Here is a 27174-nt window from a genome sequence, read left to right on the forward strand (position 1 = left end):
ATGTATTTTTTTCATAGTGGGTTTTATTTTATATTGCATGCTTATAATTGCTAGATTAGCTGCCAGATTATTATGGAAAAGGCAAAATATAGGTATTTTAAATAAACAATGCCAACATCTCCTTCCTGGTGTAACTCCAGCATGCTATTCAAAACCAGTCTTACAACCAAAGCCACAGCATTTCATGTCTGAAATGCTACATGAGAAAAGAGCAACATTGCAATTTTACTGCATTCTGCCTCTTCGGTTGTCATGATGTCATCTTGCATCTGCTTCGATGGCAGGCTATCATTGGAAGCCTTTGAACCTTCTGCACCTCAGTCATATAACATCAGTTGTTTTACAACAAACTGCAGAGGGAAATACAAGGAGATGTCAAACACAGCACATGGAGACTCACAGAGAAATCATGTGGTGGGGGTAGGGCTGTTTGGTTTTTGCCAACTTCAAGCAACAGAAACCTGAAAGTAGGAGGAAATCAGACATGCACAGGATAAAAAGTCCAGAGGCTTGTTAAAAACATATGGGTTGAGCTTATTGTTGGGTCATATTCAATGGTCCAAGTCTTTTGATAAGGGACTTTCTAGTTACATTAGAACCACCTACATGTTGTTGTCAGACAATGAAATACAAAATTTCAAAAAAGTTCAAACAAGCTGAAAGGCAAGGCAAGAGCCAACCCATGATTTCTTCCTTAAATCTTCCCTAATGCTTTTTTCTAGATTTATAGTGACAACTATTGCATGTTTCCAGGATCTTGCATGAAACTTCACTGCACGAGTTTAGCCAACACAAGTGATTATGTAGAATCCAAGTTTTAAACCCCCCTTTCCCCATGAAGTCTTTGGCACAACTCTCTTGTTCAAATACCTTCTGTTCCTAAGTCTTATGTGGTGTAATTGAAACACTCTTATCATTTATTCTTTCATCCATTTCCCTCCCCTTCCTATTTCCTATGCTGAATTTTAGATTTTACCCTCTTTGGAGCATGGACCTGCCCTTGTGTAAAGTACCGTGGAGACTGATGGGACAGAAACAGCTATTAAGTAGGATTATGGCTACACAGAATGATCAAAATCCAGACAAAATTACTTTCGATTTATTGTACTCAGTGTTGACAGTAGTCAAAGACTGGCTATTTCGTTCTTTTAAGAGCAGAGAGCCTTTTTAAAAATCTCACCATTATTCCGAGCAAGCAACCTTTTTGTTTTCCTTATTATAAAATTATGTGCTTGTCTCCCCCTACTGGAATGAGGTGCTGCAATAAAAGCTTTCAGCGGAGATGTTTGAGCTGCGCTGTTTTTTGAGTATTTGACTGATGTTGCGGCTAATGAGGTTTTTAGAGAATCTCGTGTTTTGTTTTGAAGTTTCCTTACCTGCTATCAGCCAGAAGTTGGAACAGTAACATGTTACTCAAAAAATACTTTGAATCCAAGATGGGCATGAATAAAGTGAGTAGGCATTGAGCTGTACCCAAATGCATGCTGTTGTGAAATGTGTAAGAGTTGGAGATGCAGAGGAAACAGCAAAGAGGAAAAATGCAGATGAGAAACCAGGGTAGGATAGCAGCTATGTGCTCTGGGATGGGTTAAAATGTGTTTTCTTTAAGTTGTAAAGCTTCACCGACAGCAGGAAACACCAACATGATGCCAGCCAGATGCCAGCCAGCATCGCCAATTCTCATGGCTTGTAGTCCCACAATATTAAAGAGAACCATGTTGGCTACCCTTTAAGGGCACTCTTGAAGAGTCCACACCTATGCAAGGTTAAGTGTAAATATAACAAACAGGTGTTTTAAGCACACTGGTAGCATGCAGGTGTACTTATGACAGAGCTAGGGTTGGCCGTAGCTCACTGTAAAGGCTACACTCTGTCCTTAGAGAAGCAAGTCGAGCAAAAATACTTAAGACACAAGAGTTGAACAAGCCTGCTAGGTTACTGCATCCTATCCCATAACAACACATTGTCAGTAAGAATAAGGCCTGGGCACAGCATGACACAAGGGACCCCTGTGAAAACTAATTTCCCAATGTTCTGGAAGCATAAACAGAAAGAAAAAGCAAGGAAATGAAAGAGATCTTCCAAAACATATGAAAGGCACCACGTTGGGGAATACTGTTCTAACCTATAGTTTAAGTCAAGGCTTGTTTAATTCTGAAGCCAATGATGGTTTTTTCTGCCCCAAGCCATTTTGTATCACACATTTTTTGTTGTGCTCTGACACTTAGTGGTCTGACACTTTAGGTGTGGTGTGCAGCTGGAACAGAAAACTGAGCCCAAATCTTGAACACACGTTTCTATCTTGTGCACACACATACTTATGGACTGCATCCATTCACTACAATTTAAATTGGAAAACATCTTAGCACAGGGTTTTTGCTTTTTTTTTAATGAAACCATTTTCGCATTTAGGACATTTTTCAAATTTTATTTGCAACTATTGCAATTACAAAGAAATATTATCAATGTAAGTTTGCATTTAAAGTGACAATCCTCTATTTCATAAACAAGGTCACAAATTAGTGAGCAGCTCATTTGGCTTTTGGGCAGCTTCCATTATATGGAAATGTTCCTGTTATGACAAACTCATTTGTCACAAATGTTTTACAGTATTTCAGTCTTGCGGTTCCTCAATATATAGCTATAAAAATCTTACTACATGATTGACATTCAGATGTATTTCTATAGCTTCTAACCACATCAATAGTTATTACCTTTACATGTGGGCAGAAAGTGAAATTCGTAGTAAGTTTTTGCTTATCCTTCACAGAACGCTCCAGAAATACACTTAAAAATTGAAAACAATTATTTATGTTGAGAATGAAGCCTGGTTCTCCATGCTAGCATCCCTGTTCAGCCCTCAGTAGAGGGGGAAAATGCACTGTTGTAATGCCGTTTTCTCAAATTTAGTCCAGTTTATTTTGAATTGTTCTCAATAAATACAAAAACATACCATCTTAGCGTGCCTTATGTGTCTGTCCTAAAAGGCTTCTGACAGGGTTAAGGTAGATTAAAAGCCAAGAATGTCAGCTTTGATAATTGTTGCCTTTTGTAAAAGGTGTTATGTATTAAGCCACCACATTGAGTAACATATGGTCCCACAGTCATTTGATACATACAGTTTTATCAAAATAAATAAATTCTGTATGATTTGCTGATATTAGTTTCTTAAATATGCTTAAGCCATTGAAAGATTCAGAAACATTTATAACCTGCATGAGAGTATGGGGCAAAAGTTCCCCTCTGCTTAAGGTAGATTACGTCTTTTTTAAAAAAATCAGCCCTCATGACAATATGGAATGTCCCCAACTAATGGTAGGATGCAAATTCTGAAGTCCAAAACAAAACAGAAAGTTTAAAGCTATAAATCTCAGCTTCAGTAATGTTCATGTATCACTGCAAAACTGCTTTTGGATTTCACCAAAACAGAAACTCAAGGGGGTGTTAATTTCAAAAGGAGGCTTCAACGTATAAAATAAACTTTCTAGTGTGAAAAGTTGATTTAAAGATTGCTTCTATTTAATAATAGTACCTCTTAATATATTGGACCAAAAGTTGATCAGACAACATAGCCCACACATCTGGACATTTAGAATAAAAAAGCTTTTATTTTCAGTTGAAATAAATGCACCGTCCTGTACTTAAAGGCTGTAAAAGAGCCCTATGCATCTTCCAGGTTATACCAACTGATCAAAAGACCTCCACTGGGAAGTTACATAAAGCACTCATAATTGGTAAAGAGAAACTTTAAAAAAAAAAATCCATCTTCAGTACTTCTGCACTGTTTTTGTTTTATCCCTTCCCAGGTCAAAAGTTTGTAGAGATATCCCGTGTAACACAAGTTAGTTCATGGTACTGTTTTAGTCATCCTCCTCTTCCTCTTCCTCCTCTTCCTCAAAACTGTCTTCAAAACCTTCACTGTCTTCCTGGTCCTCATCTCCCTCTATTGCTGTATCCCATTGTGGATGGTTTTCTGGCACTGGTTTAGCTTCATGAACTTCCAGCTGCAAATAGAGTTTGAGAGATAGTCCAGAAAAGGATGGAAGCGAGTTAGAACACAGAGATGAATTATTTTATGTAAGTTGTTGGGGCTTACAGAATTATGAATTATGTTACAAGGCTAATAATAATAATAATAATAATAATAATAATAATAATAATACTTCAATAAAGTACTTTGTACACACACAGCAAGCCTAATGATAAACAATAAACTTCAAGGGAAAGTGCAGAAGCAGAGAAGCCAAAAGACGAAGCTCAGTGACAGCCCAATGACCACAATAATTCTGTCTCCAGGGCAGCTGTCTACCAGCTCCATCTGGTACACCGGCTGAGACCCTGTCTGCCCGCGGACTGTCTTGCCAGAGTGGTGCATGCTCTGGTTATCTCCCGCTTGGACTACTGCAATGTGCTCTATGTGGGGCTACCTTTGAAGGTGACCCAGAAACTACAACTAATCCAGAATGCGGCAGCTAGACTAGTGACTGGGAGTGGCCGCTGAGACCATATAACACCGGTCCTGAAAGACCATATTGGCTCCCAGTACATTTCCGAGCACATTTCAAAGTGTTGGTGCTGACCTTTAAAGCCCTAAATGGTCTCGGCCCAGTATACCTGAAGGAGCGTCTCCACCCCCATCGTTCTGCCCGGACACTGAGGTCCTCCTCCGAGGGTCTTCTACTGATTCCCTCACCGCAAGAAGCGAAGTTACAGGGAACCAGGCAGAGGGCCTTCTCGGCAGGGGTGCCCTCCCTGTAAAACGCCCTCCCAACAAAGATGTCAAGGAGATAAAGAATCACACAACTTTAAGAAGATGTCTGGAAGTCAGCCCTGTATCAGGAGGTTTTTAAGGCTTGGTGTTTTATGTTTTTAGATATGCTGTAAGCCACCCAGAGTGGCTGGGGAAACCCAACCAGATCGGCAGGGTATAAATAATAAAATTATTATTAAGGGGCTCCGTCAGCAGGAGTCAATCAGCTTTAGCTCATATAAATGGCTCATTTACAGACTACAATTATTTTTTTAAAAAGGAAAGTAGACTCCTAACTAGTTCATTTTTACATCCCCGGATGTCGCACTGAAGTGGCTCTGCAAGTAGACCTGCTATCCTGGATTGTATCCAACGCTGGATAAATGGAAGGGCCACTTGCAAAAGGGAATTACTGGCACTGTCTTCCCCGCTATGTTCCCCAGCACTCTTAAATAGCCCCTTGTGAGGGACCCCTGACCCCACTCCATCTGATATATCTGAATATCTCTCTCTCTCTCTCTCTCTTGAGAGATGTTTCCTACCAGTATCTTAATGCATGCAGATTGTGATCCTTTAGGTCCCAGCCAAGGAGGAACAGAAATAACTGCTCTTGTAGATATGCACACAGATGTGCACTGCCACAAGAATGAGATAAGAGGGGAAGCCTTTTGATCAAGCAGAGCTCATTTGTGGAACAAAATCTCTGGGAAAAGCTCTTCTTCCAGGCAAGAAACTACACCACACACTTCCTGGGAAGGCACTACTTCCATCTCCTTCTTCTAACAGAAGTGCTATCACTGGCGAGCAGATGCAGAATCGCTGGTCCCAAGGGTATGGAATGCATTTACACAGGGAAATGCACACACCAAAACTTCTAGATCTGTTTTTGGTATCTCAAAGGCAGTTTTATCTTAGTTTTGCATTGTAAATGGCTCTATCACTGATCTGTGTGTGATTGCATTGATATGCATGTATTTGGGTGGTAAGCCAAGTTAGAGATTTTTTAAACTTGCAGTTGTAAATGAAGTCGCAATCTTTGGATCTTGCTGCTTGTGCTTAAGCAGAACTTTGTTCCAAAGAGAAACGAGCCTTTGGTTAAATGAAAAACCCAGCATTGATGAAGAAATCACAATTGTGGAATAGCACAAGACTGTGTACATTAAATTCTATATAGCAACAGTCACCTTCAATCTCTGCAGTGAATTTGCAAAAACTCCCCTCCCAAACCCGCAAGTGTTAAGAGAGCATACCTTCAATGGTTTAATCTGGTCCAAGCCCATGTAGGAATCTGATCTTAAATAAACCGTATATTGGTAGTTTCCAGGTTTGCCAGGTGCAGGAAACTTTAGTTCTACCTAGAGACAAAATCAATCCACAACAACATCAAGTTATAAGCAGACATTTACAAGCAGAGCTGTGAAACAGTTTTGATAAAATGAACAGAAAAGCCCAGAATAATAATAAAATTATAGCAATATTTTTAAAATTCGTATCCTGCCCATCTTGCTGGGTTTCCCCAGCCACTCTGGGTGGCTTACAACATATATAAAACACAACAAAGCATCAAATATTAAAAAACAAAATATCCTATACTGTACAAGCAAGAAACAAACTAATAAATCAATAAAAACCAATAGCAACAGTAACAGCCATAATGGGTGCCCCATGATCCCTCAACAAGTTAAACAGCAGCCATTATTAGTTCTCTTTTATTAATGATTTGTATCTACTTTTGAGAGGTGTAGATCCTTTCCCTTGGAAGAGAGGAGAGACTTATACTTGATGGGTTTGGGGGTGTTTTCTTAAGAATAAGAGTGTCAATGGAAATCAGTATTTTACTGCTACACCAGTGGTTCAAATAAATGTTGGAAAGTAACATGATACTTTACCTCTTCCCGATCTTTTAGTGTACAGACATGATATGGCATAGATATTAGTGTTTGTTCCTTCCTATCTGCTATATATAGCCACCACCATTCTTGCTTTTCCTGTTCAGGAGAAAAATAGGGAGGACGTTAGAAAAAAAAGAAAGCAAGCCTTACCCTAGATCAGTGAAACTGAATTTTCAATTTGAAAACTTGTGCATTTTTGTACATTCAGCAGAAGCTGCAAGCACTTTGGTTGAATTGGCTCATCCCAAGAAAGCTTTCTTAGCTTATTCCTCGCTGCACCTCACTGCCCTTAATATAGACCAGGGAGTCAAAATATTGCCATTTTAGGCAGTGAGGTTTTTGGAAAGCACAGATAAAGTGCTAAGTTTGGGTCTCAACTATACTACTTCATTTAGATCAGGCTTCCTCAGCCTCGGCCCTCCAGATGTTTTTGGCCTACAACTCCCATGATCCGCAGCTAGCAGTACCAGTGGTCAGGGATGATGGGAATTGTAGTTTCAAAACATCTGGAGGGTCGAGGTTAAGGAAGCCTGGTTTAGATTGAGGGTAGAAGCTGTCAATATGGATTGCCCCTTTATGAATACAGAAAGTTAGATGTTGGGAAGGAGGGTTCTATGCCTAGCTTTCTCCTTTACATGCTTGTCTTCTGCGTCAGAATCTTCTGCCCAATCGTATGAGAGCTGCCACCTGCATTACAAAGGGATATAGATCCCTTGACTCTTCAGAGACAAGACTCCTTATTATAAACCATTTCGATATTTTAGATCTAGTAAGTGTTGCGTAAGTAGACAAAATAATATACTTGGCACACCGATTTATCGCCTTACCAACTGCTTGAGATAACTTGGCCTAAATTGCCTAGATTAAACACTAGTTAAGAAGAGAGATCTACAGAGTCCATAGCAGGGTCGTCTCCATGACCACGCCAGTACTGCCTGTCCTGGCCGCCTTTGGTATCTATTTGCTCCTTTAATAGTGGACTCAGGTGTTTGAGTGCCAACATGACTGAGCCAAAATTGGGTCACAACAGGAACAGACAGGTATCACATGCTCACGTGAATCATGAAGTGTCCATTTTTACACGCACAAAGCCCCCCCCCCCCAATATCCAAATAGGGATGGGGTGCTCTGTGACTTCCAGGAGTTTTAGTAGGTTGAAAAACTGGAAATGAGAGGGGAGGGAGTTAAGCTGGCCTGCTTGAGCCCACCACAAGTTATAGTGACCTCAAAGAGGACGCAGCTGGCATCCTGACCATGAGCACTCTGTTAGGGGTCAATATTTCTACCTTTCATAAAAGGGTCTGCTTGTTTCAGTTTTGTGGTGCTTAATTTTGTGTAAACAGAATTCCAGTGTTTCCAATTTCCACAAAACAGATCTAACTGACATGTCTTAATTTGCACTCCCAATGGTACAAAACACTCTCTAAATAGGGATTAAAAAGAGAGCAATTGTTTTCAAAAAAATAAAGGCTGTTGTGTTATTAAAATATTAATCACAATGGCTAGTTCTGCACTCTAGCATGGCAGATGAACAAAGAATAAACTGTTCATATGGCAAGCCAATATTAATGAGATTGGCACAATTTTGAAGAAACAGAGCAGTCTTAAGTGTCAGACAAAACGAAGCATGTTGCCCAATATTTGGCACTGCTTGACAAGATTTAGATTTCTGTTCTAAAGGTTTCCTTTTTAAGCAGATCACCATTAGAATAGAGTGCATGTCTGGATTAAGCTGGCACACTACCTGTGGAGTGGGCAATGCTCTTTTCAAGCAGATGGGTGGTAAACACAAGCATGCCAGGAAATCAGTATGTTTGTGGAACTGAATATGAGGGCAAGGTTCCACGGCAACCTGTGCAGTTCTTAGCTCCACTTATCAAGAAATAGCTTATTTAGTAGTATAATGAGAAGGAAGATACAACCTCAGCAAATCCCAGCTCAACATTCTGCAGAGAGTACAGCATGGAATATCTAAAGAAGTTATTGCCAAGATCCGCAGCAAAACTCAAGAGACTGCAGTTTCCTATACCATTTTACAAGAACAACACATTGGGAACTGCTCCTGAACAAATGGGGGAAGTATAAGAGTATGGCTGTGCAGAAAGATAGTCAGGTACTCCCTTACTTTGTGAACAAGTGTCATGAAAGCTTTTTTAAAAAGCTTTACAATATTAATTTCAGAATCAAGTTTTATACTTAAATTGGCTTTATAACTTGTCAAAAGGAGAATGATTTCAATGCAACATTATTTAGCTCTCCATCTGCTGACCTCAGGAAAGTAGAGACTGTACACAGGATGGGTTATTTTTGATTTGGTTTCCAAGAGAGCCCGTTCCTTGCGCTGTATACTCTGCTGTAATTCCTGCCACTCCTAAGGGAGAGAGAAGAGGTATTCAGCATATTTTAGAAAGTAATTTCACAACGTGGTAGGAAGTGTAGGTGAATGAAAACAGGAATACAAACATCTTAATGTTACTGACAATGATGATAGGACAAAGTTTTTTGAAATCAGATCTTACCAGTTATCATTGCCATCTTTCAATAAATCCCCCAACATACTTCCTTATTACAGAAATAACCAGCTTCAGAGCTTTATATTCTGCAACCAAGGCATGGATTTTCTCCCATGTCAACAATATCCCAATTATTTTCCTCACCCATCAGTCCTCCCTACACTTAAAATATTATAAGCAGTAGCTTATACGTTGCTGAGACACAGTCTTCCAGAATTCTAGTTCTAGAACCAAGTGTGCACAAACTTATGCAATGCAATAATTACTATACAGTACTATCATAGCTTCTAATGCAGAGTGGAGATTTTATATGGGGAATTATACCGGAAGCTCATCCATTATCGAGACGTGCATACAAATGTGTGTGTGTGTTTTCCAGCATAAGAACAGTCCTGGTGAAGACCAAAGGCCCATCTAATCCAGCATTTTATACTCAACAGTGGCCAGCCAGGTATCTATTGGGAGCCCACAAGCAGGACCCAAGCACAGCAGCAGTCTTTCCACTTGTGATTCCTAGCAACTGGTATTCAGAAGCAGACTGCTTCTGATACTGGAGTGCTCATCATGACTAGCAGTCTTTGATTTATTCCCTTCAACGATGCTCTTAGCTGAGAAACAGCATTTCCCCCTTTTCACGGATGCAAGAACTCTGATGGAGGGCCCTCTTAACGACAAAAAAGTTTTCCCAGTACACATGGTTCTAATCAGCCAATCACCATCCCATTATTGATGTTACATGGCAATGACATCACACAATGAGAAGTGAGCCTTACAGCTTCATCATCCTTGCTTTGCTTCTCGTCTTGTTCTCTGTCGGAGTCTCTGTCGCTTCCATCATCTTTGTCACTTAAAGAGTCTCTATTAGTGTCATCTTCATCAGATTCACTCCCTTTATCAGAAACTTCATCTTCGTCTTCCTTTACAACTTCCTACAGAAAAAGGACAATCCTGTGATTACTTTAATAACAGTACTCAAGAGCTCTGACACTGATGGCATAAGATGGAACAGAAGATTTGTTCAAATACTGCACTGAATCCTTCCATTTCGTGGATGGCTTTTCAGCACTGCAGGACAAATTTGATAGGCGGGCAGGATTGCCACCTGTCAATCACCCGATGTCACAATTATGCCAAGTGATTTGGGACTTCAAAGTGCCACATGCAGTCGATGCAGTAGGCTTTAGCTCTATCACCCAACGGCTGATGGGCAGTAAAGACAAAACCTGCTTTCTCTTGCCAATGTAAAATCAGGAGCACACTTCAATACTCCCAATTGCACGGGCAGCCATGTCTCTACCTGCCCTACACATGATGTCACAGATGATGTCTTGTGTGGGACAGGCAGTCATGGTTTGGGGAAAACGGCTTTACAGACCAAAAGTGGCCCGCAGGTGAAAGGTTCCTGGTCTCTGCTGTAGCCATGTCCATCTCTTCAAAGAACGGTTAGAAAAATCTTATGAAAAGGCTGACAACTAATATTTCCTAATGAAACAAATGAAGCCATGTTATCAAATTCTATCTAAAATCAAAGTCTGGTATACTGCAGTTTTTATTCATAGATAAACATATGTGTGTGTGTAATGTAATATATATACACACCCCTGTCTCCGCTCGGTGAGTCCTAGATAAGGATGGACAGCAACATTAATTTCTGTCAACTGATATAGGGGCCTGCCTTCGAATCCTGAATAACAGCATTGCTTTTTCTAACCTGAGTTTTTTCTAACCTGAGTAAGGTGATTTTACACTGCCTACAATATGCAGCTTGTTGGCTTGATTTTGACTTCTAAAAGGGCTGCCTTAAACACTGCTCCACTTTTCCCTAGGATTTTAGTCAGTGCTCTCTGTTAGGTCCCATAGCTTAGCCGCTCCTCCCCACTCCCATCTGTGCTGATACATACACTCCCTGCTACTCCATTTGCTTGCTTTTGCTTCTGCTGCTTCGTTTGCTGAAGAGGGGCTGGTGCAGGCTTCTTTTTCACTACTTTCTTCTTCTTTGATTTTGAAGCCTTCTTTGTCCCTTTGTTCTTCTGCTGCCATCCTTTGCTCTTCGTTTTGTTCGCATCGCCTTGCTGCAAAGTAAACAAGGGTTTAACGTCAAGAGTGGACGCTTCCACCTCAAGCTGCTTTCAAGTGTTTTAAAGGTTACAACCGATAACCTCAGAGCCTTTTAAGTTTGTAGCAAAGTAGCAAGCCTGCGGGCAACAGTATCTGCCAGAACACCTCTGGATCTCAGAGCGTTCCGTTTGATAGCCAGCCTCCCCAGTGCCAATGGATAACACATGCTACATGTCAGCTGGTGAAGGGAAAAGCCAAGGCAATGAGAAAGGCAAGCCAAGATGAGACAAGACACTGAATAACTATCATCAGAAATGGTGGCTGCACGCGAGATTTAGCAGGCGCAGATCTGCTCTAGTTTCCAACATCGATCACACTGCTCTTGACAGCCATGGTTAAGTGAGACAGGGTTAAGTGGGATACTTATGCAAACAGCAGAGGAGCATGCTTTTAATGTAGCTGTATTTCCATTTATTTCTAACATAAGGAGCTCATTGAGATGCAACATAGTCACCCAAAACCACTAGTTCTGAACTTACGCCATCCTCCGCAGGCTGCTCTTCAGCTGAACAGGTTGACTGCTCTTTTTCGAATACTTCCTGAATAGGGAGGCAAGCAAAGTCTATTAGTCTCACAATGCCAGCGACATGAATTCATGATCGACTCAGTGTTCCGAATGAATATTAGGGCAAGGCACTAGCTCACTCCTCAAACATATGAAGATTCTAGTTATTAACAGAGAGGCTTCTCGGTAGTGGCACCCACCCTGTAGAACGCCCTCCCATCAGGTGTCAAGGAAATAAACAACTATCTGACTTTTAGAAGACATCTGAAGGCAGCCCTGTTTAGGGAAGTTTTTAAAGTTTGATGTTTTGTTGTGTTTTTAATATTCTGTTGGGAACCGCCCAGAGCGGCAGGGTATAAATAAATATTATTATTATTATTATTATTATTATTATTATTATTATTATTATTATTATCCTACATCCAGTCTACAAAACTGGTTAACCAACATGAAATTACTTGCTTTTCAAATGATTGACAGGTGAGTATGTGAGGCTGACTGCACAGAAAAGTATGTGGACGTGAGATCTGAAATTTTCTTATCTCTGGTGTTTTATCTTCAGTGACCCTTAATACATGAGAACATTGGAACCTGCCTTGTATAGATAGACTACTGATCCCACCTAGCTCAGTACTGTTGAGTTTCAGACAGTCCTGAGGTCTTCAGATAGGGTGCCTTTCCCAGGCCTACTTGGAGAGGCCAGGGATTGAACGTGGGACCTTCTGTAGGCAAAGCAGGGGCTCTACCACTGAAATATGGTCCTTGGCCATCAATGATGACTCAGGGCATATCATTGACTACTGCTGTTCAATTTATGAACCAGATGTGCAGTTAGATGGAAGTAAGTTTTTTTTTGCTCAACATACATTTTTGAAAGTTTGAACCCAAAAATAATGTGTGCAAATAAGAATACTCACTGCCATTGTCTGTCTTGTTAGGGTGACCAAAACTGTAACAAGCGATCCTACTGTGATGTTGTTGCTGTCCTCGTCATCCAAAACTTGGGAGGGAAGAGGAAGGGGTGAAAGGATACATCAATTTGCACTGGATTTTTCCCCAATTTAATAGCTTCCTTGTAAATAAGCTTCACTCAGCTGTCAAATTTATGACTGCAATCCTACTTGAGAATATCTTAAAAGAAGTTTGAAAATGCAACTTAAAGCCCTCAATGGCATCTTTAACCACCCATCCAATTGAAAGTTAAGACTCAAGGGACTTTCTGAATGTGGCACAAGGAGTGTGGAGAGGTGTTTGGTTCACCAGAGTGTTCCTCACAGGAAATGTGCTGCTGAGGCACAGGATTGGACTCTCTGCCCATCAACTGATGTTACCTGGTGATGTCTGCTGATTGGTAAGTGGGCATGGCAAAGGAGAAACGACTTTGTAGGCCAAATTGGACCCACTGACAATCCAAGATTGGCTTGCAAGCTGGACCTTTCTCAAACTCTAAATCTAAGACTACAGAATGCAGGAAATCTGCAATTCCTTAAGGCTAAACAATGTAAATTCTACAGACACCATTAAGTGCACCATGAATGCATACCAAATAATGAAGAGCGGACATTTAGAACACCACCTACCCTGGGGTTTTATATCCATGGTGATATGTGGAAAACTGCCAAGGACAGCCATAACATCTTCATATTTTTCATCTTCAAGGAAGTGCAGTAAATTGTGGCGATCCGATGCTTTTAAACTCACCAAATCTTGGATGGTTTTGATTTTGTACTGGGTAAAATAAAAGAGCAAAAATTTTATTTTCCAAAAATAAAACCCACTACCACATAATTTATTGATATTGCTAACATCTATCACAGTGGAAACAGAAAGTATGAACAGTGGCACTCTCTGGAAAATTAAGTAACGGAGTCAAGGGATTGTGGAATTAACTTTTTCCACATCATAGATAGAGCAAGTTAGTTTGAAGATGGCTCCTGATGACCTACAGCACCTTACCTTTTTATGATTAGAAACCCGTCTGAGATTGTCCTCTTCAATGTGTGGGAGTTGGAGGAGTGGAGATTTAAACTGCTGAAGCCCTTGAACAGTCATCTGTGAAAGCTTCATGCAGTTTTCCAGAGAACCCAATGATGGAGCACGAAACTCTCTTTCTGGAGGAATGGGAGAGAAGGAGAAAAATAATGTATACTAAACTGTTAGTGAGACATTTCAGTAACTCAGGAATTAATACAACAAAAGTTTTTACTAAATACATCAATTCTCTAAGGTTGTACTGTATAATTCAGTGAAACTGGAGAGAACATTAAAAGGAGAAAGACTGGTTTTTTAATTAAAAAAAATACTGTTTTGTTTCAAAGTTTTGTGTATTATTGCAACACAGTTTAATAGCCACTTCAGCATCTTATTTAGGGTGGTATGAAGTAGCTCCATTAGCACAAGGACTTCTAATAGTGGAAGAGAATTTTCCCCCTCCTCACTCTCTGTACCCCATAAATCTGTTCTGAAGGGCAAGGGGAGGAGAGGGGGGTTAAGGTCAGTTGTGCAAATGGAAATCTTTGGGCTAATGTAACTACTTTGTTGGAGACCTCCCTTAGATATTGATTTGACATAAGTCAGTAAAAGCCTTTTTTAAAAAAACAATACATGAAATGCCAACTTCACATAAGAAAATTTCTCTTTCTTTACAGAAAATTGGCCACTTCTTTCTATAACTATTTCCCTAATAAATTGCCTGTATCTCCTAGAAACAAATTATTCTGAGGGGGAAATTATCGATATCTTGTAGAATTCATGAGGATGTGAAGGTATATTTTACAAGCTGGCATATAATAAAGCTTATTCTTACCTTCACGGCTACGTGCCATTATGATTAGTTGGCAGATTACATTAACCATTTCTTGAAGCAAAGCAGGACACTTTTTCAAGATAAACTGCTGATCTGCAAGACATAAAGACATTCAACAGTCCTGTATATAAGGTAAATCTTGCCACACACTATAGCTTTTGTCTCATTTTTTGCTTATGTTATACTGCTATTAATATCTCCTTGCCATATGTTCCTTATGCTTATACAGAGAGAAGTGTCATAATGTGTGGCCCATCCCACTCTTTCGAAATTGTGTCACCCTTTGGAACAGTCTTATACTTAAAATTTACCTAAAACTAAAGCATGATCACTTTCAACTGCTTTACTGTATGTACATCTCTCTCCTCCCTCCAGAAGATGATGGTCTACAATATCCCTGATCACCAGTGTTTGTGGCTGGGACTGTAGTCCAAAAACATCTGGAGGGCCACAAGTCAGTCACCTTTGCTGTGTAGGGTAATAAAAAGGGAGGGAATTGTAGAAGGCGCAACTTGTCAAACAAGTGCTGAAATGGCCTCTTTCAAGCAACAGCAACACAGGGAGCTACCTCATACCAATTCAGACCATTGGTCCATCTAGTTTAGTATTGCTTACACCAACTGGCAGCAGCTCTCTAGGGAGGCACCAGAGATTGAACCTGAAACCTTCAACATGCAACCAACAGATGAGCTAACACTGAACTAAGCCCCTTCCTTGGAGCGCCGTCCTCCTCTGTGACCATTGCGTCCAAATGAATTAGACAAGATAGGAGCAGGTTTTGATTTTTTTTTTTTAATGGCTGGAGTTATCAAGTGCAGAGGAATATTTTAGCTCCCCAACCCAGTAGTGTCTGAGTGTGCCCCTTTAAGTGATCCTAAGTAAATGGATAGAAGCAGAAAGGTAAAATGCTGCACTTCAAAATAATACTGCAGTGACACTGAGGCCTAATCAACATGAACTCCATAGGTGGGTGAGAAAGTGTTTTTCCTTTCCCTTCTACAAAAAAAAGGGGGGGAGCAGGGTTGTGAGAGGTGATATATTTGCAACACTTATCTCTTCTCAACCCCATAATAACCCCCCCAAAAAAACCCTAAAACCCAAAGAAGTCCAATTGAAGAGGTAAAAAGAAAGATTCACAGTTTGTGACACTTTCATACACAGGAGAGCCTGAAACTTCCAAATTGGTTTGTGTCTGATTTTGCCCCTCTGACTGGGTTGCCCCAGCCACTCTGGGATATACAAAAACACAACAGAATGAAAACAGCACATGAAAAGCTTCCCGATACAGGGGTGCCTTCAGATATTACGGAAGGTCATATAATTATTTCTCTCTTTGACATCTGAGTGGGGAAGCCAATTTTGCTTGGTGCAGCCTCAGACCTCAGAAGCCAGAGAGGTTTTGATACGCCCAGGGGTAGAGGCAAGATTTCAAATGTGCAATATAGTTTCCAGGACTAAAAGCTACAAATGATGCCTAATGAAAGTAAGTTATTCAGTGTATTTATCAGGCTGCATAATTCCACTTTTCTTAGCATGAAATATGGATCCCTTTGTGGTTTTCCTTTTTTAAAAAGAAAAGTGCACACATAAAAACCAAGAAAATGATAAGACCAGAACTTATGATTTGACATGCTCCACTTCAAGGCTTAGTTCTAGCCTTATGATGTTGTGGTTTCTCAAGCAAGGTACCTTGTTCAAGTGTCTCAGGAATTTTCATTCTGGCAAGGTGAGCCAGTAAGAGCACTCTGGCCTTCAGGCTGTAAGGACAGGTAAGAGGAGGTTCGTTTTTCTTCAGATTAATGCTGCCAATTTCCCTGATTAGCTGAAACGACAAATGAAAGGGGGTTAACTAAATAATATTTTGGCACCAACACACGTAGTTTAACGTTTCTCAGCAATAGCAAACCTGTGGTATTTGAATGTTGTCTACAGGTCTGCTTGTTGCATCTTTATTATACTGCGGGTCAAATTCGGAAGCACCTGCTAAAACCATTATAAGCCCTGCAAAGAAAACCAGAATATAAATACAAAGCAAGCATTTGGAAATACCCTTTTACTACAGTTGCCCAGCTCCAAAAAAAAGTGTTAGCATGCCTTCCCACTGCCCGCATGTCTGCTTCCAGACAAGGAAATCAGGATACAATAAAAGCTGGCGGGAGCTGTTTTCTCAGCCACCACAATGGGCCTAGTTCTCACTGAGGTAGGCAGGCATATATCTGAACTGTACCACTGCAAGGAGAAGCTCAAATAACTGCTAAAAAAAAATCTGCATTAAAAACTGTATTTCACAGAAACCTGTTTTAGCCTAGCTTTCACTCAGATGTGTTAATTCTTTATATGTGGCGAGAGAGGGTTATAGGAGGAAGAACATTAAGTCATGCAAATCTCCACCTGAGTCTAAAGTGGCAGCACCACTTTACTTACCATCCTAAGTTCCCATGTCTCCCTGAAGGAACTGAGCAGCATTCTAAAGGAAACCCCTAAGCATACTGAAACATTGATCCATTGAATGCTTAGGCAATCCACAAAGAGAGTTACATTTTTAAACGCTGAAGAACAGTCAAATGAGTGCAGAATTCAACAATTCATCCTTTTAACTGGTGCTTTGAAACTTACTTTTCATATCCATGTTTCTTGTTTTATAAACAAAATAGGTATAAATCTGGGTGGTGCGGATGAGAATCTGGTCTCCACTGTAGCGTATTGATCGATACCACCAGGAACCCTAAAACATTCAAGACAGGAAAAAGTGACAGCTATTAATTTCATTGAAATATGTCAAAATAATATAGCCTCCAGTTCTGACACTCTGCATTGTAAAAGTGTGCTTGCAGGGCCAATAAATGAGCAGGTGGAATATGGTTGTAAGCCCAGTGAGCCTGCAGCCCCAGCTTTTACCAAAATGCACCTTTTCCCTTTCCTAAATACTTACCACAACCACTGGAAGAATAACCATAAATGCCAATCCATAAACAAGCAGGACCTAGAAGAATATAATGGGAGAAAATCAGACATTCTGACCAAGCCATAAGTAATTACAGATAGAGCAATCAGTCTTCACCATTACAGCCATATGTTAAGGTGTTTGAAGGACTAAACCACTGAGCACTTAAAGTAAAAGTTTCAGAAACTTACAAGCAATCCTTGTAAGTTAAGATTTGTACTGAAAGCCCACCTTAAGTTTTTCTTGCTAGACCATTTTAAATACTCCAAGGGGTGCACCATTCCAGGGCTGAAGCATTTTAGATGCATTTTAACTCTTTACAAAACTAGTCCACAACTCTGAATGGGCAAGTGCATAAGCACTTCCTCACAGCTGGTTACAGAAAAGCCAAGGCTTATAAATATCCTGCAAGCATGGATCGTCACCTTTCTGAAAACTACTACAGAACCTGTGAATACGCATAAGTAATCTGCACTGTGGTTTTCAGCTTGAACAGTTAAACTGGCAGAGAACATAATGTTACCATACCAAAATAGAATTCTTCTGATCCACAATCCAAGCTGGCAACGCAATCCCAAAGCTTGTAGCTGCAAAGAACAAGAAAACAGGTTATGAAATAGTAAGACAGTAAACTCAAATGAATTCATGCATTTGTGTAAGCTGTATGTATTGTGGATTTTAAAAAAAATATCCCAGTACTTCCTGTATGTTGGGAAAACAGGAACTAAAGTTCTTGAAACGACCGTCTGTGCAGTCACATATAGAGTTTCACATTTGTGCAGAACAAACTATTGGGATATTCTAGAGCTCTAGTCAGGGAGCTGATGCTCAGGTTCTTAACCCTCATGGGAATCCTTTGCTACTGATGCATGGCCTGAGAGATTAGGTTAGCCCTTTCCATTCAACTCCCTCACATCCACCAAGAAACAAAAGGCACTTGGAGGAGGAAGGGTGAGCAGATTTGTGTAAAAAAAAAAAAAAAAGCACAGAAAACCACTTGAAAAAGAATTATGTATAGGGAAAGAATCCCAGCTGGGTCCAGGAAGTGGTGAATGCTCCTTTATGAAACTAATCAAGTCCCAGCTGCCTTGAAACAGGAGGTTGTGAGATTGATCCTAAAAGAACTTTTCCTTAGATGTGGAAAATTGTAACAACTATTGGCTAGTTGCAAATATCGCCTTCTTGGCCAAAGTGTGATCAGGTGGCTGCCATGCAAGCTCATCTGAATGATACTCATTATCAGAACCATTTCAATCTGGTTTCAGACCAGCTGAATAGCTTACTGAAGAGCTATGCCTACAGAGCAAGCTCCCAGTGCTGCTGATGCCATGGCAATTGGAATTCACCATACAACTGCCAGCTCCCTGGCTACAGCTTCACAGCGAGTTGGTTCTTTGCAGGCAGAGAACCCCATGTGTGACTGTACTAGAGTAATAAGGGAACTGCACATACAAAGTATTGCATATTATGGCTGCAATCTCTGCCTGCACAAAAGCAATCATTTATGTCAGTGTTACTCATTTACATGTATTTTAATATAATTAAGTGCTGGACAACACTGCATTTGAGGTTCTTACCCATCAAAATCAATTCACAAAGCAAAACATGTAGAAATTTTCCAGGCTGGTTATTTGGATAATTAAGTTGGGGGGGGGGCTCAGTAAAAAATGCTAGATTTGGGTGTATGGGAAAGTGCAGTTGGTGCAAAGATGTGTAACAGTGAACAAAATGAATAAAACTCCAACCACCACCAGAAAGGACAAAAGTTGGAGTACTAAATAAACTCAGATATATAGATATAGATATAGATATAGATATAGATATAGATATAGATATAGATATAGATATAGATATAGATATAGATATATAGAGTGGCTTGGGCAACCCAATCAGAAGGGAGACAGGAGGAGGAGGAGGAGGAGGAGGAGAAGTTGTTATAGGTCTACCTTGTGGCCCATCAGGATTGCCAAATTCTTCCCAATTCTTTCGAGATTCTTCATCAGTTAAACTAGCAAATGAAGGCAGAAAGCATGTTAGAAAACCCCTCAATACTTCCTTGACTGTTCCTTAAGGGAACAGTGACCTCTGCTGTTCAGTGACTACAACTTATTTGACCACCCAGATGTTCATTCCAAACAAACAAAAGGGAAGTTTATCAGCAAAGGGCTACACAGAGTTCCAAATTTACCACCAACTTTATGGAAATCATGCAAATTTGCACCATGTCTCTGGAGTTTTACAAAGTATTTTAGCAGAGACTGCAGTGCTAGAGGGTAAAGGTGGGGCAAAATGAGATTTCCTAAACCAATCAGATGAGATTTCCTAAACCAATAGACCTGAGTGCTAGAAGATATTAATCTACTTTGCAAGCTGGGTTTTTTGCAACTTCAACTTACTCATTTAGGAGGAGATATACCAATTAGTTAGGGCAAGACAAGAATCAGTACAAGTAATATTAGGCTGTTACTGCAGCAATTGCTGATGTCACATGAAGTGTCTCAAATTTAGATCATGATGTTAAGCATCAACAAGTATTAACCTGCATTATCAACCTCCCATCCTATACACAGAACTTATTAAGAAACTTACGCTGCATAAGCCTTTGCAATCCTCATAAACATAACTTCATCGCCTCCTTTATCTGGATGGTATTTCAGTGATAGCAAACGGTACTGCTTTTTAATTTCTGACACAGTTGCTCCCTATGAAGGAAAAAGTTTCAAGTTAGTTATATAAAACCTATTAATGAGAACTTCTACTGCTTAAGACACCTGCTCTAATTTCTCAGCTCCACTCAATAGACAATCAAAGTGAAGGCAAAGATGTATCACAAAGGGTTCATGTCCACAGCTATATGCTGAAAGGACTCTTATTCAGTTAGAACCTGAATAATAAATTTGATCCTGATCAAATTTGCAGATGACACCAAACTGGGAGGGGTGGCTAACACCCCAGAGGACAGGATCACACTTCAAAACGACCTTGACAGATTAGAGAACTGGGCCAAAACAAACAAGATGAATTTTAACAGGGAGAAATGTAAAGTATTGCACTTGGGCAAAAAAAATGAGAGGCACAAATACAAGATGGGTGACACCTGGCTTGAGAGCACTACATGTGAAAAGGATCTAGGAGTCTTGGTTGACCACAAACTTGACATGAGCCAACAGTGTGACGCGGCAGCTAAAAAAGCCAATGCAATTCTGGGCTGCATCAATAGGAGTATAGCATCTAGATCAAGGGAAGTAATAGTGCCACTGTATTCTGCTCTGGTCAGACCTCACCTGGAGTACTGTGTCCAGTTCTGGGCACCACAGTTCAAGAAGGACATTGACAAACTGGAACGTGTCCAGAGGAGGGCAACCAAAATGGTCAAAGGCCTGGAAACGATGCCTTATGAGGAACGGCTAAGGGAGCTGGGCATGTTTAGCCTGGAGAAGAGGAGGTTAAGGGGTGATATGATAGCCATGTTCAAATATATAAAAGGATGTCACATAGAGGAGGGAGAAAGGTTGTTTTCTGCTGCTCCAGAGAAGCGGACACGGAGCAATGGATCCAAACTACAAGAACGAAGATTCCACCTAAACATTAGGAAGAACTTCCTGACAGTAAGAGCTGTTCGACAGTGGAATTTGCTGCCAAGGAGTGTGGTGGAGTCTCCTTCTTTGGAGGTCTTTAAGCAGAGGCTTGACAACCATATGTCAGGAGTGCTCTGATGGTGTTTCCTGCTTGGCAGGGGGTTGGACTCGATGGCCCTTGTGGTCTCTTCCAACTCTATGATTCTATGATTCTATGATTCTATGAACCAAATTGACCACCCCAGATCAGTATGCAGTGGGGGAGGAAAAGGGGATTCCCCCAACCCAAATACTTGACCTGATGATATGATCACCTTAGTATCATGTTCAGTTCGTCCCAATAGGTTCAGTGGAACCAAAGAATTCTGAGAAGCCCATAAGAATCAATGAGGATACAACCTCCCTGTCCAGACCCAAGCACGGATTGCCCACCAAAGTCATGTCAGTCCAAAACTGCCAACCCAGACTGTAAAGGACTGAATGATATGCCCTTATCAAATTTCTGCCATTGCTACCATTACCATCTTCATTTTATTGCTTATTGATAAGTATAACTTACAGAGCACTTTGAATAGTGAATCTTGTTTGAAAGCATATATGCGTAATTACAGGGGGGTTTAAATGTGAAAGTTGTGCCCCGTATTTTTTTATTTATAAAATTTTATAAACTGCTTAATCAGAAAAAATAACTACGGTGTATATGGGTATTATTACATTTAGGCAGTTGAGCATGTTCAGATCTACTTTAACCTTCCCATTATTCTATTCTGTACATGTACATTTATGTCAAACTGAATTAAAACTAAATTAAATAGTAAAGGATATTACTTACTGGGTCTAAATTTAATACTTCATATGGATTGTATTCTTGATATTCTCTGTCTGTTTTGGAAACTTTGTAAGCAAGAAACAAAAACAGTGCCCATCCAGCAAGCAGAACTATTTTCCTGTTGAATTTGAAAGATTAAAGTAAGAATTTCAGACATGTATGCAACCAGTTTGTATGAATATGTTGGGAAAAGACAGTATCACAGACAAAAATCCCAATGGCCAAAAACCCATAGCTATTCCCTCTCATGGGAACAGAATAATATCACCAATGCAAACTGAATAAGCATTCCCCAGAATTTTATGCATCTCTCTTCATTTCTAAGTTATTAACTCCTATTCCTTTCATTGTGGAGGAATGCCCATCATGGGGCATGTGATTCCTCTCTGTAGCACTCTATAAAAAGGGAACACAAACATGGAAGGGTTTTGTGTGTGGTGCACTGAAGCAGATGACCAAGTAGAAGCATCTATATAAGCTGTCTTGCCAAGAAGGCGAAACCAATGTGGATTTCTCAATACATGCCTTCATATAGGTGTGGGGAACCTTTAGCACTCCAGATGTTGCTGAACTACAACTCCCACCAGCCCCAGCAAGCAGAGCCAATAGTCAAGGATAAGAGTTGTAGTTCAGCAACATCTGGAGGTCAAAGGCTCCGCACACCTGCCTTAATAGAACAGTGAAGTAAATTCATTCAAACCAGTTAATTCATACTTCTTAAGGAAACCCTCTCCACACACACTCATCTGCCAAGAAATCTATGGTGTCCATGGAACCCCATGAAACACAAAAGACTGTAGTATTGTTCTGCATCACATTCCAAATCCATGTAAAGTATCAGGCCTCCATAATTTCACATAATTAATTTCACCTAAAATACACCCAACACCTCCCTGTGTCTAGACTTCTAAAGATAATATCAATAGTGATGGGTAACTCATCCTTCAGTGAAGTTTGTCTGCTACTTATGTTCACATTGAAGAACCCCCAATAAACTTCTTAAGAACCCCAGAACACAGTTTAAAATCAGGAGCATAATTCCTTAGTAAAGTTGCAGATCCAAACCATTCACTTTGGATTCCCAGTGGAATCCTTCCATGATGTGTTGTTCAACCTTTGATCTTCTTTATAGTTTCTTTATAGCTTCTTTATAGTTATGATCCCGCCAGTCCACCCACAAGTCTACCAAGACCTACAGGTGTAATACGAATGATCGTCCGGCATCATACTACAGGAAGCCACATTACATTTTCAGCTGAAAAGTAACATTGCATTAACTACAGTAACAGAACAGAAATTCTAGATAATAAACGATACTTACTTTATGGTGGGAATTATATTCTGCTGGGGTTTTAACAACCGTAATCGATACCACAGGCATCTTCCATACACTTTTCTTAAATTCTTTAAGCGAATTTGCTCTGTGAAGGAAAAAGATCGTTTTAAATTTGGGTAGTAGCAAAACAAGTAGTGACTTGGATTTCTTGAATCTGCTCAAACCTTAAAATAAAAATAAATAAATTATAATTTAACTATAAAGACTAAGATTTCAACTCTTTCATAGGCACTTATTTGCACACCATATAAATATTAATTAAGAGTTTACCATGAATGTGCAAATAGCTCCTGCTTCACCTTTCTTCTAGAATGAGTGGGGATTACCAAACCAAGATCCTCAGCTTAGCATTACTTCCAGAATGCGGGTTAAGGTTTCCTCAAACAAGCCATTACATGAAGACAAGGGTTTGCTGTTGGGCAAAACAGACTGCAATTGCCCATTTGGACATAAGACTAAGACAAACACCCATTTTTGCTGGTGGAGGAGTGAAGCGAGAGTGATCTCTACATTCACAGTAAACCAATAGCTATTGCTTGTATATAAACTGGGCCATAGTATCATCTTCAATTACAGGTTCACACAAAAGAAGATACAATAGACAACTACAATGTGTCCATATTGCATATGCATACTGCAACAGTCTAAATAAATTATCCATTTACTTATCAAAAGGAGAAGCACAACCTGAAGTCTTCTCCTTGAGTGATATTAAACATATAAATTAAAGCAAAATATGCAATTTGATATAATGAACCAGATATTTTATAGATACAGTATGAACCTCAGAGGTGAAAAGGTTGTTCATGCTTATATATTATGCAAACCTATGTCCTCCATTATGTAAATCAACTCAGTTGTCTTGCAGTTATGTTTTAAAGAGGTTTTGCCTGGCTATCACAATAGAAATGCTTGAATAAGCAAAATTTAAATAGGCTTTTAAATATCAAACTGAATTAATTTACAGAAAGCATTGTAAAGTCAAGGTAACTTGTTTCTTATCTTAAAATGCAGAAATATTTGTAAAATGCAGAATGCAAGATAAATACCCTTATTAAAGTGAAATTTTAACTATGCATGTTAAGGACTATGCTTAAATATTTTCCAACCCTCTGCAATAGAAGTGTTGTAGATCCAACTTTCAACATTAATTCTGGCACTGCAATTCTACATGCATGTGCAACATCCAAGCATTTAAATAGACATTTCAAAGAGCCTTAGAACCAAAGAACTTTATAGTTGTAATGCCATCTTGATAATACTACAGGTAAAAGAACTGAGCTAAGGCGTGTTTCTTTCCATCCTAAGTCGCCCCCTTTTATTCTGGTTTGGCATTACATGTAAAGGGCAGTCTTCAAGCCTGGTCCCTTTTAGCTCTAACTAGTGGCGCTGCTATCATTATGTTGATAATTCCCACTATCTCTTTGATCCAGCAGGTAGTTATAAATGGTACTTAGGTAAAGTTAAGTCTGCTTTAGTCTTGACTTTTATGCAACCTGACATTTAACACATGTATTTGATAGGCATTCTGCCTGCAGCCACACTCCTTTCCTTTAGGAGTAAGGGAGCAAGTTCTCTCTTTATCTAAGGCAGGCAGGTCCGACAGGTAGATCGTGATGTACCGGTAGATCACTGGACATCTGCGATAGATCACTGGCTCCCCCCAAAGAAGCTGAACAACTGTGGCTCCCCTAAAAAAAGCTCAACATTTTACCTCCTCCCTGAAAAAACTTAACAACTTTGACCCGAACCCCCAAAAAGGAGGCAAATCACTGCCAGTTTTTAACTCTGTGAGTAGATCGCAGTCTCTTGGGATCCCAGTTTCTACACTTCCCGCACTCTCCTGGCCATGGAAATAGAATTAATCAAAATATTAGCTTTGCTTTTAAGAGAGGTTAAGAGGTACCATTCCCAATCATTTGGTCACAATCATACATGTGTGTTCTTGGTAACTCTTGGGAGTGGAACAAGTGCAGTCTCTCTACTTAAATTGCACATTCCTCTTTAATTATTTTGAAAGAGATAACATACTATTCTTTACCACTGTTTCAAGATGCAAATAGGTTCTTGAAACTAAAAAAAAAGTTTATCTTTCCAACTCATTTATTACCGTTGTGCGTCACTGGTTAAAAACATGATGGCTTGTTTTCACTCTTCCATTACACAGTGGGCTAAATTGTAGTAAGTAATACAAACAAACCAAGAAGCATATGCAGTTTTTTTAAAGCACTTAATGATACTTGACATTAGAACTTTGAATTTTAAGTCTATTTTCTGTAAGGAATGTGCTAAACAATTTATTTAAGTAATCTGCAAAGACATAAATGCCTTCATACAAGCATGGACCAAAGCTTTGGGAAACACTGGAATCCAACAAAAAGCTCTACATTTTTATGTTGCATGGGTTGAAATGTTAATTGAACAGTTGATGTTCTCCAAACACTGTGAGTAGCTTTCAGATTCGAGACAAAAGGTGGGATGTGATATGCAACTAGGGATAGATGAAACTGTCGATTTTGGTTGCTCCCAGGTCGTCATTTTTCCAATCTCAAGTTCAGTTCTCCACATTTTAAATTTTGTTAAGCCTCATGGAAATTCATGAGCATTTTTCGTGTGCACTTCTACTGATATATACATTTGTATTCAATTCTGCCCAATACAGACATTTTTGAAAAGCAATGTTCCCCAATATGATGAATTTATATATGTTATTTTCAGCAATAAGTGCAGTTTTGTGCATATTTTACCTTGACTGGAGAACTGCATTGCAAAATTCAAAGAAGTGCAAATTTCAAAGGATGGCTAGGTTATGGTTTGTGTCTTCTTTTGGAATGTATGGATTAGGTGGATTTAAATGCAAACTGAATCCAGTTTCTCCCCCATCCATATATACAACTAGTAAATCAGTCAAATTCATAGGAAGTATGTAAGCTTCCTTGGAACACTCATCGAGCTGAACCAAAATTGTAGCTTGAACCTATGATTTGGTTCAAGTATAGAAGACGCTACAGTTTAAAGAAACAGAAAGCAGATCCACTGAGATCATCCTAGATTTTTCACAAGGCAAATGTGTACACTCTTAGAATTCGTTGCTAACTGTAGCAGCTGCTTCTTGCAATTATCAAGTACATGTTCTTGAAGAAAGCACCAACATAATCACACCATACCAACCAAGAACAGATATTTTTGTGACATGCTCAGTGGATCTGTTCCAGTATGTTTAAGAGCTCTCTTATTTTAGTTAACACACATAAAAACTTGACACAATTTACACTTTTATTTCAAATACAAGGTCAAATTAACTGGCAAGAAAGCTCAGGGCTTATGATTTCTCAAGAAGTGTGTAAAAATGAAGCTGCATGTTTACAGGACTTTTAAGGATGCAATTTTAAATATGCATACAGAGAAGCAAGTCCCATTGAAATTAGAGTTACTTCCAAGTAAACAAATGCAGTATTACTGTTTTAAAAAAGTAATTCAGATCCATACTAAAGCCCCATTGTTTAAGACAGTGATGGCCAAACTTGGCCCTCCAGCTGCTTTGGGACTACAACTCCCATCATCCCTATCTAACAGGACCAGTGGTCAGGGATAATGGGAATTGTAGTCCCAAAACAGCTGAAGGGCCAAGTTTGGCCATCACTGGTTTAAGAGTACTAAACTAAGGTTCTGTCATACCACAAGCACCTACATACACCTAGCAAAAGCAGGAAGACAAACTAACCCATGGTAATTTACATAAATATTATGGTGCAACTATTCAGTCTTGCTTCATAGAAAACGCAAAACCATATCAGCTAAATAACTGCTCATAAACCAACCAACCTTGTCTTACAACATAATCCTATGCATGCTTATGCAGAAATGAGACACACTATGTTCAATGAGTCTTAAGTAAGGTGA

At 39.6% G+C, this 27174-nt stretch overlaps 1 protein-coding gene across 1 annotated transcript in view; it reads right to left on the reverse strand.

Moving 5' to 3' along the window:
• Window positions 1-3588: 3588 nt before the first annotated feature.
• The window catches only part of SEC63 (SEC63 homolog, protein translocation regulator), a 29903-nt gene continuing 6317 nt past the window's right edge, over window positions 3589-27174 (reverse strand). Inside the window, exons 2-21 of the mRNA XM_053381595.1 lie at window positions 23257-23356; window positions 21939-22053; window positions 20118-20230; window positions 19475-19536; window positions 18057-18115; window positions 17517-17567; window positions 17201-17309; window positions 16491-16585; window positions 16274-16406; window positions 14585-14677; window positions 13735-13889; window positions 13359-13506; window positions 12696-12778; window positions 11753-11812; window positions 11057-11227; window positions 9929-10084; window positions 8912-9013; window positions 6640-6738; window positions 6001-6105; window positions 3589-4004 (exon numbers count right to left, since the gene is read on the reverse strand). Of these exons, the coding sequence (XP_053237570.1) occupies window positions 3861-4004; window positions 6001-6105; window positions 6640-6738; window positions 8912-9013; window positions 9929-10084; window positions 11057-11227; window positions 11753-11812; window positions 12696-12778; window positions 13359-13506; window positions 13735-13889; window positions 14585-14677; window positions 16274-16406; window positions 16491-16585; window positions 17201-17309; window positions 17517-17567; window positions 18057-18115; window positions 19475-19536; window positions 20118-20230; window positions 21939-22053; window positions 23257-23356 (2153 nt within the window). The 3' untranslated portion in view covers window positions 3589-3860. The remainder of the gene's footprint in view (window positions 4005-6000; window positions 6106-6639; window positions 6739-8911; window positions 9014-9928; window positions 10085-11056; window positions 11228-11752; window positions 11813-12695; window positions 12779-13358; window positions 13507-13734; window positions 13890-14584; window positions 14678-16273; window positions 16407-16490; window positions 16586-17200; window positions 17310-17516; window positions 17568-18056; window positions 18116-19474; window positions 19537-20117; window positions 20231-21938; window positions 22054-23256; window positions 23357-27174) is intronic.

This window comes from Podarcis raffonei, chromosome 3, assembly GCF_027172205.1.
Source record: "Podarcis raffonei isolate rPodRaf1 chromosome 3, rPodRaf1.pri, whole genome shotgun sequence".
Classification (NCBI taxonomy): Eukaryota; Metazoa; Chordata; class Lepidosauria; order Squamata; family Lacertidae; genus Podarcis; species Podarcis raffonei.